The 15,011-nt window shown below is 46.8% G+C and overlaps 5 protein-coding genes across 5 annotated transcripts; all 5 read right to left on the bottom strand.

Moving 5' to 3' along the window:
* Nucleotides 1–6,308: 6,308 nt before the first annotated feature.
* Nucleotides 6,309–6,776, bottom strand: BJ212DRAFT_1203321 (uncharacterized protein; the record flags this gene model as incomplete). The annotated part of the gene is made up of 1 exon (XM_041329114.1): nt 6,309–6,776. A coding segment is annotated over one exon (468 nt), but the record flags the coding sequence as incomplete, so codon positions are not given.
* Nucleotides 6,777–7,250: 474 nt separating this feature from the next.
* On the bottom strand, nt 7,251–8,779 carry BJ212DRAFT_1590630 (uncharacterized protein; the record flags this gene model as incomplete). The annotated part of the gene is given in 7 exon segments (XM_041342491.1): nt 7,251–7,312; nt 7,518–7,545; nt 7,844–8,180; nt 8,214–8,337; nt 8,389–8,459; nt 8,565–8,724; nt 8,744–8,779. Coding segments are annotated over 7 exon segments (816 nt in total), but the record flags the coding sequence as incomplete, so codon positions are not given.
* A 1,365-nt stretch (nt 8,780–10,144) lies between these two features.
* On the bottom strand, nt 10,145–10,588 carry BJ212DRAFT_1282990 (uncharacterized protein; the record flags this gene model as incomplete). Its single annotated transcript, XM_041331718.1, has 1 exon — nt 10,145–10,588. One exon carries the CDS (start codon nt 10,586–10,588, stop codon nt 10,145–10,147), a length of 444 nt encoding a protein of 147 aa, XP_041187643.1.
* A 1,636-nt stretch (nt 10,589–12,224) lies between these two features.
* On the bottom strand, nt 12,225–13,654 carry BJ212DRAFT_1449465 (autophagocytosis associated protein; the record flags this gene model as incomplete). Its single annotated transcript, XM_041338699.1, has 8 exons — nt 12,225–12,337; nt 12,382–12,628; nt 12,683–12,794; nt 12,849–13,286; nt 13,348–13,422; nt 13,459–13,505; nt 13,553–13,588; nt 13,640–13,654. 8 exons carry the CDS (start codon nt 13,652–13,654, stop codon nt 12,225–12,227), a joined length of 1,083 nt encoding a protein of 360 aa, XP_041187642.1.
* Nucleotides 13,655–13,834: 180 nt separating this feature from the next.
* On the bottom strand, nt 13,835–15,003 carry BJ212DRAFT_792162 (uncharacterized protein). Its single transcript, XM_041344081.1, has 2 exons — nt 14,708–15,003; nt 13,835–14,657 (listed from the first exon to the last, which is right to left on the bottom strand). The coding sequence occupies exons 1-2, from the start codon at nt 14,861–14,863 to the stop codon at nt 13,965–13,967; spliced, it is 849 nt and encodes a 282-aa protein (XP_041187641.1). The 5' UTR covers nt 14,864–15,003; the 3' UTR covers nt 13,835–13,964.
* Between the last annotated feature and the right edge of the window lie 8 nt (nt 15,004–15,011).

The raw sequence follows: 15,011 nt of genomic DNA, 5'->3' as shown, positions 1-15,011 counted from the left end.
TGTATTTGAAAAATTTCTTAGTGACGCCTTCAGAGGTGATGGTTTTCATGCAAGGGACCAGAATTGCCCCCTTCATAAGGCCATGGTCAACCACGACCATGACAGAATCAAAACTGGCACATGGAGGGAGGTCAGTGATGAGGTCGACTGAGACCTGGGTGAAAGGTGCAGCAGTGGTGGAGGGAATCGGGACAAGGGGCGGTGTCATAGGATGGGTATTGGACTTCATCTGCTGACATAGGGCACAACCCTCAACATACTTTTTGATATAGGTACCCATAGAGGGCCACCAAAAGTTCCATTTGACTAGTTCTTCAGTCTTAAAATGACCAGGGTGACTGGCAGTAGTGTGGTCATGACAATGTTCTAAAATAAGATGCTGACCAGCAGGTTGGACATAGGCATGATCTTTATAATAGAGGATGTTATCCTTTATTGTCCAATCAGCAAGTGCGGATTTCATTGGAGGGAGGGATAAACCATCTATGGCATCTGAGGTGGCTTTAAAAATGGGGTCAGGGTTGGAGGGATCAGGGTTTGCAAGAGAGGTCATGAGTTCTACATCAAGAAGTCGGATGAACATAGAATTGGGGAGGAGGGTGACATCCATGTTGTCATTATTGGAATTGGTACCATGATCAGGACAGTGGGAGAGAGCATCAGGGGCAGCAAGTTGGGTTCCAGTGACATGGTGAAGCTCTATGTTGTAACAGGACAAGATTAATTGCCATTGGGCCTGCCAATGAGTTAGCTTCTGAGCTGAATGGAAGTATAACAGGTTCTTATGATCAGTGAAGATGAGGACAGGGTGAGGGTTTCCTTCCAGATAATGATGTCATTCAGTCAAGGCACAAATAACAGCTAGGAGTTCCCAATCAAATATCTGGTAGTTGTGTTCCACAGGGTTCAAGGTCTATGACAGGTACCCACATGGGTGGTAAACTCTGTTTTCATCAGTCTGCAGCAACACTGCGCCAGTGGTGACTAGTGAAGCATTGGTTGCTATGGCAAATTGTCAACTAGGGTCTGGATTTTGGAGGACAGGTTGCTTCAGGAAGCATTCCTTTAGCATGGAGAATGCAGAAGCGCAATGATCCGACCACTGGAATGTAATGCTCTTCTTCATAAGGTCAATCAAGGGTTGGGTGATATCAGAATAATGGGGGATAAAGTTACAGTAGAAGTTGCAGAATCCTAGGAATGATCAGACTTCTTTCACCATTGTTGGAACAGGCCAATTGTGAATACCATCAGTTTTGGCAACATCCATTGCAACACAACCAGGGCGTATGATCATGCCCAAGTATTCCACTTCTTGTGCATCAAAGGTGCATTTCTCTGGTTTCAGGAACAGCTTCTCTTTGTGAATTTTCTCAAGGACATGTTGAGTTTGATTGTGATGGGAAGAGAGGTTGTTGGAGAAGATCAAGATATCATCCATGTAGATGACCAACCATCCCTCATTAATCTCCTGTTGGAACATGTGGTTCATATATGCTTGGAACATTGCAGGCAAATTGCAAAGGTCAAAGAACATGACATTTGGTTCAAACAACCTATATTCAGTAGTGAAGGTGGCTTTCCAGCGATCGTCAGGGTGAATCTGGATATTATTGTAGCCGGAACAGACATCCATCTTTGTGAAGTACTTAGCACTGTGTAACCAAGTGACCAATGAGAGCAGTAGTGGGAGAGGGTAGGTGTTCTTTATTGTCCAATCATTGATATACTGATAGTCTTGGCATGGATGAAGGTCTCCACTTTTCTTTCCAATGAAGAAAAATCTGCTTGCCTGCAGCAATTTTGACTCAGAAATGAAACCCTTCTGTATGTTCTCATCAATAAATGCTTTGACAGCAGTGCACTCTGCTTCAGATAATGGGTACACTTTTGATGTTTTAGGAATAAAACCAGGCTTGGTTTCAATGTGGTGGTCAATTCTAGGTCATTCTGGTAATAACTGATTAAGACTGTCTTTAGTAAAGATGTTGGTGAAATTGTGGAGATAGGAGGGGATGAGTTCTTCGAATGATTTCTTCTTTTGTTCAAGTCTTGCTGCTAAAGCAAATTGCTGAGCTTTGTTACTGGTCTTGACATATTCCATAGGCCATGACAGGGGTGTAACCATGGGTTTTTTTTCCACAATACTAGTACCATCTTTGGTCAATGGGGTGTCCATGGAGATATTAGTAAAGACCTGGAATTTGGTTGCATCATCAGGGATGGGGTCAAGGTTGGGTAATTTCAGGGGTTCTTCTTCATCTAGGATCTCTTCAATGGTAGCTCAAGGAAGTGGTTCAATTTTCACAGGAGATGCCTTCAGCAGCACTATGACTGGAGTTGGTTCTTTCTTAAGATGGGAATTTTCCCATGTCTTGTTGATGGGTTTCTGAAAAAGAAGTGGGAGACCTTTTTTCTTTTGTTCCATGTCAACATCTTCTTCAATCAGATTGCTCTTCTCAGTATGGGGGAGTTCCAGTGTTTCCACTTTTCATTGAATTACCAGGTCCATGGTGTGTAACCAGGGAATCCCTAGTAAGATCTGATCATGGCGACCAAGTTGCGTGATATTGAATTTTCCAATCATGGATTGTTCATCAATTTTTACGATAAGGACATAATAGCAGGTAATGGCGCCTCCTTTTGCATAACTTCCATTCGCAGTGGTGACTTGGAATGGTTTCGTAAGTTTATGTGTTCTGATACTGTGGAGCTTGACAAAGTCCTTGGAGATAAATGTTCCGGTGGTGCTGGAGTCAACAACAGCTGTTGTTTCGATGGTTTTCAGACAGTTTTTAGAGATAAGGGAAATGGGAATGCGAAGTTCCTTTCTTATTCCAATACTTCATATAAGTCTGATAGGTACATCAGAAGATACTGATGTCAATCCAGTCTTCCATATCAAAAATCCTCGGCTAGGTGACAGATCATTGTATCTTCATCTTCTTTGTTGCTATCTTCTATTTCTTTGCAACAAATGGGAGTCTTTCCATTCTTCTTCTGAGGGCATGCTCTAGTCATGTGTCCTTTCTGGTGACATGTGAAGCATAATCCTTTCTTCATATGGTCGCTTCTTTCAGCTTCAGTAAGCCAGTCCACCTCCATAGCATTTGGATCATGCCAATCAATGGAGGGTCTAGGCACATATCACTGTCCAGTTGGCTTGGTAGTAGTGCAATTGTTCTGATGGAACATGGCACCTCTTTGCCAATTGGTATCAAGCCTAATGGCTGCGGCGATATACTTGTCGAAATCAGTGGGAATGGTTTCCATTTGGTAAATAGCATTACCAATTCCTTTCTTTAGTCCATCATTGAAGAACGTGATTAAGACGGCATCTTGCTTTACAGAGGCTTGCGCAGCAAGGGTCTTGAAACTGGCGATGTAAGAAGTGAGGTCACCCATCTGTTTCAATGTGTGGAGCTTATTCATAGCTGTGCCAATGGCATCAGCTGGTATGAAGGCTTCTTTGAACTTTGTTTCAAAGTTCACAAAGGTTCCATAAGACTTGGAGACAGAGTTGTCGACCTTGGTGTAAAAGGTGAGTGCCCATCCCATGGTGCTATCTTCAGTCATATACATGAGAGTGGTGATGACTTTCTTTTCGTCAGTGTTATAGATTGTAGTGTTAAGGGCAAAGTATGCCTTAATCAAAAACAACCATCATAAAGCCTGCTGAGGGCTCCCATTGTAAGATGTTGGAGCTCCAGCTTTAAGTTCTGGGGCAGTTGTGGGTGCTGACATCCTGAGCTTTCTGGTCTAGTGATGTGTCGATCTGCAGGGGATGTTATGTCTCTCTCTGCCTGGTTCTGGTTTCTGGGATCTGGGACCTCCCTGATGGAGAGGGTCAGTGGGAACTTTAATCTTTTGTTACAGACTAGGATAGTCATAACAACAGCAGCTCAATAAGAGCAATGGCTGAAGTTAAGTCAAGACCTTGCAAATACAATGGTTGTAAGACAAGACAAAGAGAGTGTCTCTGGCTTGAATATCAGTTCAGATGACTTAGGATTGGAGGTCCTAAGTGAGAGAAGATTCAGGTGAAAACCTAGTAAGATTAAAGTAGAGAACTACTGAGTACATGGTTGACTATATATAGTGAATTATAGGTAGTTTAGGGCAGGTGTAAGTCAACGATGAGTCAGAGATAAGAAAAGGACGTGTAAGCGATAAGAGGGGTCATCTAGCAATGGCAATGGCGATCATGATGTAATACAAGATATCAGAGATAAGTCTAGTGGCAGCACTATGTGGCTCGTGATGTAATACACAATGATAAGAGAAAAGAGATAGGGGTGTTCATGATTGTAACATAATGTAGAGGTGGAATGAGCGTGATATCTTAATGCCAGGAAAACCAGAAACATCAAGAAATCTGGCAAGGTCTTGAATTGCTGGATGACTTGAAAAGTTGGCAGTAAAGAAGCATCACTGATAACAATATACTTGTTGATTGCTTCTGATGTCTTCAAGAATTCTTTCATTGTCACCCAGATGAAGGCTGCAGGAGTGGACTGCCACACCTGACCATGGGCAGTCTGCAGCCAGTCTTGTCCTCCCTCAGTCTGCAGCCAGTCCTGTCCTCCTTGGATCTGTAACCAGTCTCATCCTCCCTAGGTCTGCAGCCAGTCTTCTGCTCCTTGGATCCACAGCCAGTCTCATCCTCCCTCGGTCTGCAGCCAGTCTCATGCTTCCTGGGTCTGCAACCAGTCTCGCCCCCCTCCCTCAGTCTGCAACCAGAGTCATGCTTCCTGGGTCTGCAGCCAGTCTCATCCTGCCTGGGTCTGCAGCCAGTCTCGTCCTGCCTAGGTCTGCAGCCAGTCTCGTCCTGCCTAAGTATGCAGCCAGCCTCGCCCTCCTTGGGTCTGCAGCCAGTCTTGTCCTCCCTTGGTTTGCAGCCAGTCTTCCCCTCCCTGTATCTGCAGCCAATCTTGTCCTCTCCAGGTCTGCAGCCAGAATCATCCTCCCCAGGTCTGCAGCCAGTCTTGTACTTCCTGGGTCTGCAGCCAGTCTCATCCTCCCTCTGCCTGCAGCCAGTCTCATCCTCCTTCTGTCTGCAGCCAGTCTTGTCCTCCCTGGGTCTGCAGCCAGTCTCGTCCTCCCCATGTCTGCAGCCAGAATTGTCCCATCTGAGTCTGCAGCCAGTCTTGCCCTCCCTGTGTCTGCAGCCAGTCTCTCTCCCACTTGGTCTGCAACCAGGATTGTCCTGCCATGGTCTGCAGCCAGAATCGTCCTGCCTAGGTGTGCAGCCAGGCATGTCTGTCCACAGTCTCCAACCAAGATTCTAAATCTGAAGCGCGATCTCCTTGAAGCCACAGCATACATATGACAGATGACAGCAGCTCTGGTGGCTGAACAAGGAACACTAATGAGTCTTTTAACCTATGGGAGTCCTCAGGTCCCATAACCTTGCTTTGCTTCTTCAGTTCTGAGAGTGCATCCAAAAGAGCCATGCTCGCTGGAATTGCCATCATCAAGCAGAGTGATGAATGTGCAAGTAGGTAGTAAGGTGATGCAATATTGCATACTTGAGGGAGGCCGCAGTTTGAGGGGTCAGGAATGTAATCACGAATGGACAAGTGATAGATATTCACAGGGAGAGTGCTATCTGTAGGGATATCCATGACAGACTGTAGCTGTATCAGTGTTGTCTGCACATCCCTTCCCAAACCAGAGCCAAGAAGTATCAAGATTTGCGAGATGGGAAGAGGGTCTGTGAGAGTGGTGACAATGGACAAGTGCATGTAAGCCTGCTTTGGATCAGCACACGTGGAAAGGATACAATCATATAACTTGTACACCTCCATTCCTGGTAGCAGCAAGCTCATGGGCTGGAGCATCAGCTGTAACCGATCATGGGGATCATTGTCTTCATTGTCAATAATAAACTTCATCATCATAGATACCACGATAAAACGTCTGCCTGCTCAGCTCGCCAGCTTCACAAGGTCAACCTCCAATGGCTGCAGGAAATTAGGATGACAACTTTTTAGCTCTCTGAAGGAATGCCACAAGAAAATACAGATGTCGTTGTCAATGTCTGTACCATCTAACAAGATGATGCCACCCTCCCCTGAAGTTCTCACAGGTATCTCCCACACCAATGGGCACACCTCTTTGTTCTGAAAGACTTTAGAGATGTGGGATTCCGAGCAACTTGTGAGCAGAATGTGGGTCACAGGGAGGTCAGGCTCATGAAGAGCCTGTGCAAGGGAAAGGATGAGATCAGTAGACTCAGGTTCAGAAATACATTCATCAAGCACATCAACAACAAATGACAAAGGTGAACATCCATGCAATCTGGGTCGAAGTTTCTGGAGAGGTTGGAGAAAGAGAGCCTCCATCTGGTCACAAAGAGGCATGTCTGTGTCTAGCAGAGCAGGATTGTTATGGATCACTCTGTTCACATCCTGCTGGATACTTGGAAAATTGGTGGCAAGCTGGTAGACAAGCATTGTAAAGAAATATCCAGCTGTGCAGCACTTGGTGTGCTTGTGCAAGAAAAAGAATGTTCCCACTAGCCACTTTTTGACATTTGTCTCCTCTGTCACTTTTAGACCTCTCATATTTTCAGCAACTGTAAATGCAATGGCAGACTTTCTGACACCAGCTGTGCCATGCAGCCAAATGAGTTGATTCTTTTCTGGGTCATCCAGTAAGGTGTGGATGTATTTAAGGAGTTCAACCTGGGTCCCATCCAAACATTTCAGGTGGGGCTGATATTCACAGGAGTTATATTGAGCACCTTTGACAGTGACCTGGGCCAGCCTCACCCAAGTTCCTTCAAGAACTGTCAGAGGTTAGAGAGCATACGAGAGATAAGAGATGGAATCACTGACATTGATCATCACTCATTGACAAAAGTTGTGATATGCTGCAAGATGCAATGAACAATTGAAAGTACTAGCTGGATTCAAGGATGTGGTTAGAAATAATCTGGGCAATAGTTATCTGGAGGGACTCAGATGTACGAGGACTTGAATCCAAGCTTGTAAGTTGTGATTACTAGTAGGTTGTGGAGCGATCCAGTTGTCAATTGATGAAGAGTGCAAAGTGTGATGAAGCTTAAGATGGGATGGATGTAAGGATGTTTCAATCTATTTTGCTATGGAAAGCTTGCTGGATGGTTGTGGAATGCACTAGTTTGAAGGATGAGTAGGTGCCCGCCATCCAGTGCTGTAATACAAGAGGACATCAGGCTGCTGTGCTGCGGCGGCCATACTATTGCACAGCCAGACAGAACCACTGACCGCTGCACTGGTAGAGGTGAACCAGAGATGAGTACTAGTTCGCACTCTCTCTGAGATATAAGCTGAACATCCGAAAATCTAGTTGAGATATGACAGAAAAACTGTACTCAAGTTGAGAATATAGCGAAGCATCTCACTCGTCTCCGTCGCACCTATCATATGCTTATATCAAGGTGCACCGTGATACCTTTTTTCAGGTCTGAGGCATCTATATTATGGAAATATGCTTTTCCTTTTTTGTTTACACTAGTACATCCTCAAACTCACGGGCGAGGCATCCGAGTCTGGGACAGCACTGCACAATACACAGTACGATTTCAGCTCTATACAAGTTGAACGTTGAACGTTGATGACTCAAAGGTTTCCACTAGTGACTTCCACCCTTAATATTAAGGGGACGTGACGCTGAATCACTAATCATAAATGATACAAAATTACAAATGCAGAGTACGAAACTGTCTCTATACCCCAAATTTCCTCAACGCCTTGCAGGTAGAGTCGAACGCCACAACCGTTGAATCCGTTCCAACTCGACTTGCATCTTCCAGAAGGATCGGTGGATTTCCACAGAACGTCGATTCGATAGGACGCACGCCAGACCCTCCGAGTCACCAACAAATTCCACCGCGTTCTGAATCCCGGGCCAAGACTCCAGCAGCCAACACATTCTGTCTTGTAGATTCGCCAACTCCAATTCTCCGATGATGTCAGAAAAACCCCAACACTTGAGATATCTGAGAGCGTCGTCTACCCAATCTTGGCTGTTCCAGCCGGGAAGATTGTGTATGATGTCAACTCTTTGGAGGATTGTCTCCATTTCGGCGAGCTCCGTCGAGCTTACGCTTCCTACGGAATAACTTCCACGCCAGTCCTCCGATTTTTCGAGACGCTGGTTGAATCTGATATCGATGGCGTAGGTCGTTTGGTTACCTACAAGCTAATAGGTATTCCCTATTCCAGGACTGGTTTCAACGTAGATCTCCCAGTGGAGGGGATAGAGCCGCAGGGACTCTTTCTCGCCTCGCCAAAATTGGACAACTTTTATGTTATAGAGTTTAAGTGGGACTGTGTCGACTTTAGAAGACACCTACGGGACTCGGTGAGTCGCAGTTCGCTAGATTTATGATAGTGTGCTCACCAAGGATTGAGGCGGGAGAGTAGGAGGTTCGAGTCCACAGATCTTCTGTTTTATACCCAAGCCCACGGAACCTGGTAAGTCGCAGTTCGCTAGGTTTAAGGTAGTGTGCTGACCAGTGATCCAGACAACATATTGAGCAAGGCTGGGAAAGTATGAGGCTTGAATACATCGCTGACCTATCTTATATTCAAGCTTCTGTGGATTTTTGCTTTGCGAGTGTGGACGCATTATGCTTGTCCACTTGCTCGATGAGCTGTGGACCACCATTGCCTTCCCCATCGAGTCGCCATAAAACAGCCGATTCAGACGTAATGGATGACCTTGGTTTCCACTATACTAGGCCGCAAGTCCACACCCTGTGTTGGCCTCCTCTCATTGTCACTGGTCGCATGGTGGGTTCAAGATTGCACCGAAATTGATCGCATGCCAGTAAATTGGATTAAAATCAACATGTTGCATACTCGAACGTGAGTATTCCAGGCTTCTGATATTATGCCTGGCTCATTAACGAGCTCCCAATAACGACATTTATATTTTGTCATCCACTTGAATTAGGGTACCAACCACGCTGCAAAATTGAGCGCTGAGCACCAGCGCTTGGACGTCACCTCAGTTTGTGGGCGATTTCTCACACCATCCAGACCTGCTATCGCAAAAGCACATCTGAGTTAATGATGCAGCCTTGCTTTGAGCGTTTGAGCGGCGTTGAGATTGCTTTGCGAGTACACTCCAACTGTACAGATTTTCTATGGTACATCTACACGAACCACCCCTTTAAAGGACAACTTACATCTCCTTGTAATTGCTAGTAAACCCACTAAAAATTCCAGTGGCTATATCCTCCATCAATATGGGTATGACCTTCAAACGCAGTCGAGTCCACCTCGACCGTTAAATAACATACTAGGCATGATGCACGCGATGCACCGTTACAAGGCAGAAATCCACACGCATGCGTATGTGGCGCAGACTGTCACGATGCTTTCGGTACCGATGATGTGTTGATCATTTTGGGTACTTGCTCGCTGCTTTTTTGTGTGCATGAAATGGAATGGATAGGGCCTTAAGCGACGGATCTGAGGCTATCCGAGGCTGCGACTGGCGTGTGAATTATTCATATTTTCAGCTCAGCAACGAACTTTGTCAATTATGACTCTTGCTCACCTTGAAGGACTATTTATGATGTCTAGTCGTTTCCGGAGACACGAGGATGTTTGGGGCATTTTGCAAGAATTCTTCTGACCCAGAAGTCCCAAACGCCCTCGTGTTTGATTCATGTCCAAGAGTCGTTATTTCTGGGATCAACCGTCGCATTTGATTGGCAGTCCTCAACTTAGTTTCCCATAGATAGACCAATAGAAGGCAGACAGTCGTCCCTTCTGTAAAACGCACAACGGAGTCCTCAAGTACTACTCACTACTCAGTACAACGTCTCCTTCATCTTGTTCCACATGGGCGATGCAAGTCGCCTCTCTCAATGCGATGGATTGAAAGCCATGGCGCGTCTCGTGATATGACAACCATGGCACAAGACTTCGCTTCGGTCTATCTACACGACAGAACTTGATCGGTGAGAAAGCTCTCTGCTTTGGTCAAGACAACGAAGGTCACTATGATGCTAATGCTAATACAAATGCAGAATGCTGATATCTTAACTTTATGGTGAGTGTTTCCACTCCGGGTACTAGTAACAATATCGAATATTTTGATCAACCAACCAGTGGCAAACCCCTCGCACGCCAGGTCCTCACCCTCTCTAAATTCGGCCATATTCCCAATCCTCCAACAAGCAGTACATCTGCGTTTGAAGATCTGAAAGCCTAGTCTCCCAGCTAATATTAAAACCTTGGTGTCGAAGATGCCTGAGACCCTCCCACACCCAGCTCTGGCAGTTCCATCTGGGATCGTGACGCGTGATAGGAATGCTTGCGAGATGCCGCTCCAATAGGGTCAGCTGATGCGCAGCCACTTTTCCGATGGTAAAGCTCCCGCGCCATGCATCTGGGTTTGGATATGGTTGGTTGCATCTGAATTCCATGGTGTATGTATCCGTGTTTCCTAGTACGTGGTACGTGTTCCCGATACCAGGACCGGTTGGGATATAGATCACCCAGTGAAGTGGATAGGGCTGCAGGGGCTCTGACTGCCCTCGCCAGAATTGGACGACTTGGACGTTATAGTACGCAACTGGGGCAGGCATATGATTATAATGTGACTATGGGATCCGGTAAGTTGCAGTTCGAACGGCACTTGATTCTACGATATGGTGCTCACCGAGAAGGCACAATACTGACTGAGCCAGGACAGGAGAGTTTGAGGTTTGAGTTTGCCGATGTCTCGGATTTATACCCAAGCCCTGGTAATTTTTGTGTCATGAGCGGCTTTGAAGCTTAGTGTGGGTGCAACATGTCACGTCTAGTGTGCTCGAGACTGTGAATAACAAATATGGTGTGCGCTTGAGGTGAACTACTAATTATCGCTCCCGGCATACAATCAACAGCCCATTCAAACAAGATGTCGGTGTCGCTTCTTTTAAATAATCCCCGTTATCGCACAGCCGGGAGTTATTCCGGGCTTCTGAGATTAAGGAAGTGTACTGAAATAAGGAGCTCGGATATCCGGAGGCCTCTATAATGACATTGTTATATTTCTCATCGATAACGTACATTGAGAGGATCAATTCATTCAGACCGCCATTTGGAGTCGAGTTGGAACCAATCAAACTACCGCTTGACTCAGATTTGGGTGTAGCTATTTTGACGCGGTCCTGCTGCGCCTGCCGCGTCAACCAAGCTTCACGATTCCAAAAATTAGTCTTTGCCATTATTAACTACCGTGACAGTCCCAGCTCATATCCTAACTACGTTCCTGTGATCGTGGCGGTCTTGTGGCTAAAATAGATCACTTATGAGGCGCTGAATTCAGGTTTAACCACAGGTATTGAGATATTGGTACCTCACTAAATATATTACTCCCTCACTGGCAAGGACATGCATCAGAATAATAACTTGACCAAGCACAGGGTCATCTAAACGACCAGGATGCTGAAATCATTGATGCGGCACAGGCGCAGCCTTGACACAGCAGTAATACATTTGACTTGGGGCGGACGCGACACGGACGAGGCTTGATGCATTGATGCACGAATCTGCAGAAAATGAATGTCGACTGGACTCCAAGTGGAGTCGGGTCACCATCATGATTAGAGTCAATCTTTAGAGACTGCACAGAAGTTTGCGATGTACTACAAGGCAGTTTATCCTCATTACCTGAGTCCATGTACGACAAGCACATAATATTCCAGTATTTCGAGCAATGTTGCATGATATGCGAATCACAGCTTGAAAGGTTTGTTTTGTTGTCGTCGACATGTGGCGCGTCGATGCTGTGAGTCACAGCCGCGGCAGGCGCGGCACGACCGCGTCATTTTCACCCCAGATTTGTGAACCTTCTCTCACACCGTCCAGAGCTGCCGCCGGATCACTGAATGAATGAAATGTTACATTTGGCCACCTACACTCATGTAAGCTCAGGTACAAGTACCTCGATGACTCAAGCGCTCAGAGCGCTCAAGTCAGAACACGTAAATAACCAAAGCTTAGCAACATTGTAACCTGCCTGGCAATTAATAGGTAGGGAGGGGATGAAGGTCTGGTGTTGAGTGCACGTTCATGTGACCTGCGAGCCGAATACTTTGCACATGCCAAAAATGTGCCCTGTCTTCGAGCGTACACCCAACTCTACATAATTTCTATGGTACATACACAAACATAGCACAACTATTACTGTTGATCGCACCAAAAAATCCGGTGGATATATCCTCCATGAAAACAGCCTCAAAACGCAGTCGTCGAGTCCACCTCGATTGTAGGCACGATAGAAGCGATGAACTTCAAGAACACCACAAGGTAAAAGTCCACGCGCATGCCCTCGATTTCCTCTTCCTCCCCTGCGCCCTTTACGCCCTCCTCCTTCCCCCTTTGCGCCCGAAACCCCATTTCTTCTTCCCGTCCTTGTCTTGGTGCTTGCCAGAATTCTTCCGTGCAGCAAGCTGCTCTTCTACCACACCTGCGTTCATGCGCTCGATGACTTTCTTCATCACGCTTGCGTGTTTGCAGGGGTGTACGGAAGCTGCTTGGAGCGTTGAGGAGTGTGGGAAGGCCTCGATGGTGACAGTCTTGAGAGCATGGTCTGCTGAAACATCTTGGAAGATCTGCGATGGTGTTAAAGGTGTACGATTCTGAATCACAAAATATGAGCGAGAGAACATGTTTACGGAGCGATGGAGACAAACCTCGTCATAGCCAAGTAGCCAGATCCGGGGAGTTTGGTAATACTTGTCGTATGTGATCATCACATCATACGTTCGTACTTGCAGGAGATTGCCATTCGCGACTCCCACCTGCCTGGACATCTCGTCTGGTATCAGACTTAAACAAAGATCAGAGAAGAAAACTCACGATGCATCGATGATGCCACCCGCCTTGGGCGCAACCGGTGCCGCCGTGGCTTCATCTTCGCCGTCCTCCAGCCCCTCCTCTTCCATGTCAGGGATATCATCTAGATCTGGCGTTTCTCCCACCGTAGCACCAGTCTCTGATACAATTGACACATCCGCCATCGCACTCGCCAGTCCATCACCATCCAAGTCCGGAATATCATCGATCTCGCCTGGATTTGCAGCAGAGTCCATTGTGGCCCCTCGCCCTGCATGTGTTTCTACCCACTCGTCGGCAGCGCCCGAAGAATCCCCGAAGGAGAGAAGTCTCTCAGCGTCTTCATCAGCGTCAGTGTAAGCTAGTGATGTGGCTCGTCGAAGGCAAGGAACGCCGCGAGTGACAAGGTATTGTTTTTCAGCGGGGAGGTAATCGCGAGCTTTGGACGCGTCGCCTTTTTCCCTGAAGTATGAGGGTGGGGTTTGAGGGGCTGTATTGAGGTTAAGAAACTGGTTGCACGTACCACGTCCATACTGGGAATTTGTATGATAGGAAGTCTCCTGCTGCGACGAATTCCTCTGGAAGCAAGATTGGGATGCTGATGATTGGTGGTTGGTAGTGATGGAATACGTACCGGGGGTTATTCGTCCAGTGCTCTTTGAACTTGCTTTCTTTGAGGACCTGAGCATTGCTTAGACCTAGCGATAGTCAACTGCGATGGCACATACTGGGCTGAGATAGTCGCGAACGGCCCAATATTGTTGCTAGAAAGGATCTTGAGCCATCTCCGAGTATCATGCTACTTCAGTACGAACCTGAATAGCATGCATATTAAGTTGTGGTATGCTTCGTCTGAAGAGTGGAGATGAGAGGGAGAGCGAAGGACGAACCCTTGCCACAATCACTGAATCAGTACTACATCGATCGGACCTAATCCGGAAACTAGTGATCACGAGGGGTTAATGCACGCGACTGCGGTACTGACTCCTGGCACCTCAGAATAGGACTGTAGCCGCATTTCATGTGCCATGAGCCAGGTATATTGTCAACAGCCTTCTAATGGCTAGCATCGGCCCCGCGTAGAAGCAGCTCATCACCAAACCCAAACGAAATCTCGTAGATACTCAACGAAGCAGCCAATTATACCGAAGCCTTGTCGGATTTTTTGGAGCTTCTCTCCTTCTTCTCTTTCTTAGCCCTCTTCTTCTCTCTCTTCTCATCGTGAGTCGGTGGGGGAGCATCGACATCCATTACCGACACTTTAACATCAGCAACTGGCTCTGCGTCGTGCTTCTTTTTCTTCTTCTTTTCCACAGGCGCAACAGACGGAGTATCTGTAGGTGTTATGTCGACGTCCATGCTGTCCTCGGGGACCTTTTCTGACTTGTCCCTTTTCCGCTTCTTGGTTTTTGTCTCTCCCTCCGTCTCAACCGGCGTGGGAGATGGATTCGACGCGCTATTCGTTGGTGTTTCTTCGACTTTATCCTTTTTGCTCTTCTTCTTTTCTTTCTTATCTTTCTTACCTGCGCCTGAATCTACGGGCTCGTCGTCCCTCTTCCGCTTCTGGGATTTCGACCGGCTCTCGTCACTTTCTTGGTCCTTGGTCTCCTGGCTCTCCAACTCCACAACAGCAGCTTTCCGCTTTTCTTTGTCCTTTTTCTTGGATTTCTTTTCCTTTTCTCCTGGAACCTCGGTCGGTACTGGGGTATCGTCGATAGTAGACTCTATAGCGTCCTTTTTATGTTTCTTGTCCTTTTTCTTCTTCTCCGCCTTTTGAGGTGATGGAGATGAAGGCGCAGATAATGGCTCGACATTAATAATATCTTCCGATGTCTTGTACAAGTTAGGTACCACACCATAGATAACGAACTACGCGTACTCACCTTCTTGTCCTTGGTTTTTAATTCTGACTTTGACTTTTTCTGCGATTTAATCTCAGTTGTTTCCGGCGCTGGAGCTGAGTCTTTTGAAGGCTGTGCCTCTATTGGTTTCGGTGGTATGATTGACGGCTCTGGTGGTGTTACAGATACAGGCGACATGCGCTGAGGTGTGCCCAGTGGAGTTCCGTTGGCACCAGTAGCCTGGTAACGCGTTGGTGGTCGTGCCTGGTATCCCCCATGGCCTTGGAACCCACCGCGTCCATTCTGTCGAGGCGCCGCCCCCCAGCTCCCAGCCTGTTGGCATGAA

This window comes from Suillus subaureus (assembly GCF_016647635.1).
Source record: "Suillus subaureus strain MN1 chromosome Unknown BJ212scaffold_48, whole genome shotgun sequence".
Lineage (NCBI taxonomy): Eukaryota > Fungi > Basidiomycota > Agaricomycetes > Boletales > Suillaceae > Suillus > Suillus subaureus.
Note: the sequence above shows the minus strand (reverse complement) of the source record. Positions and strands in the feature narration are given on the sequence as shown.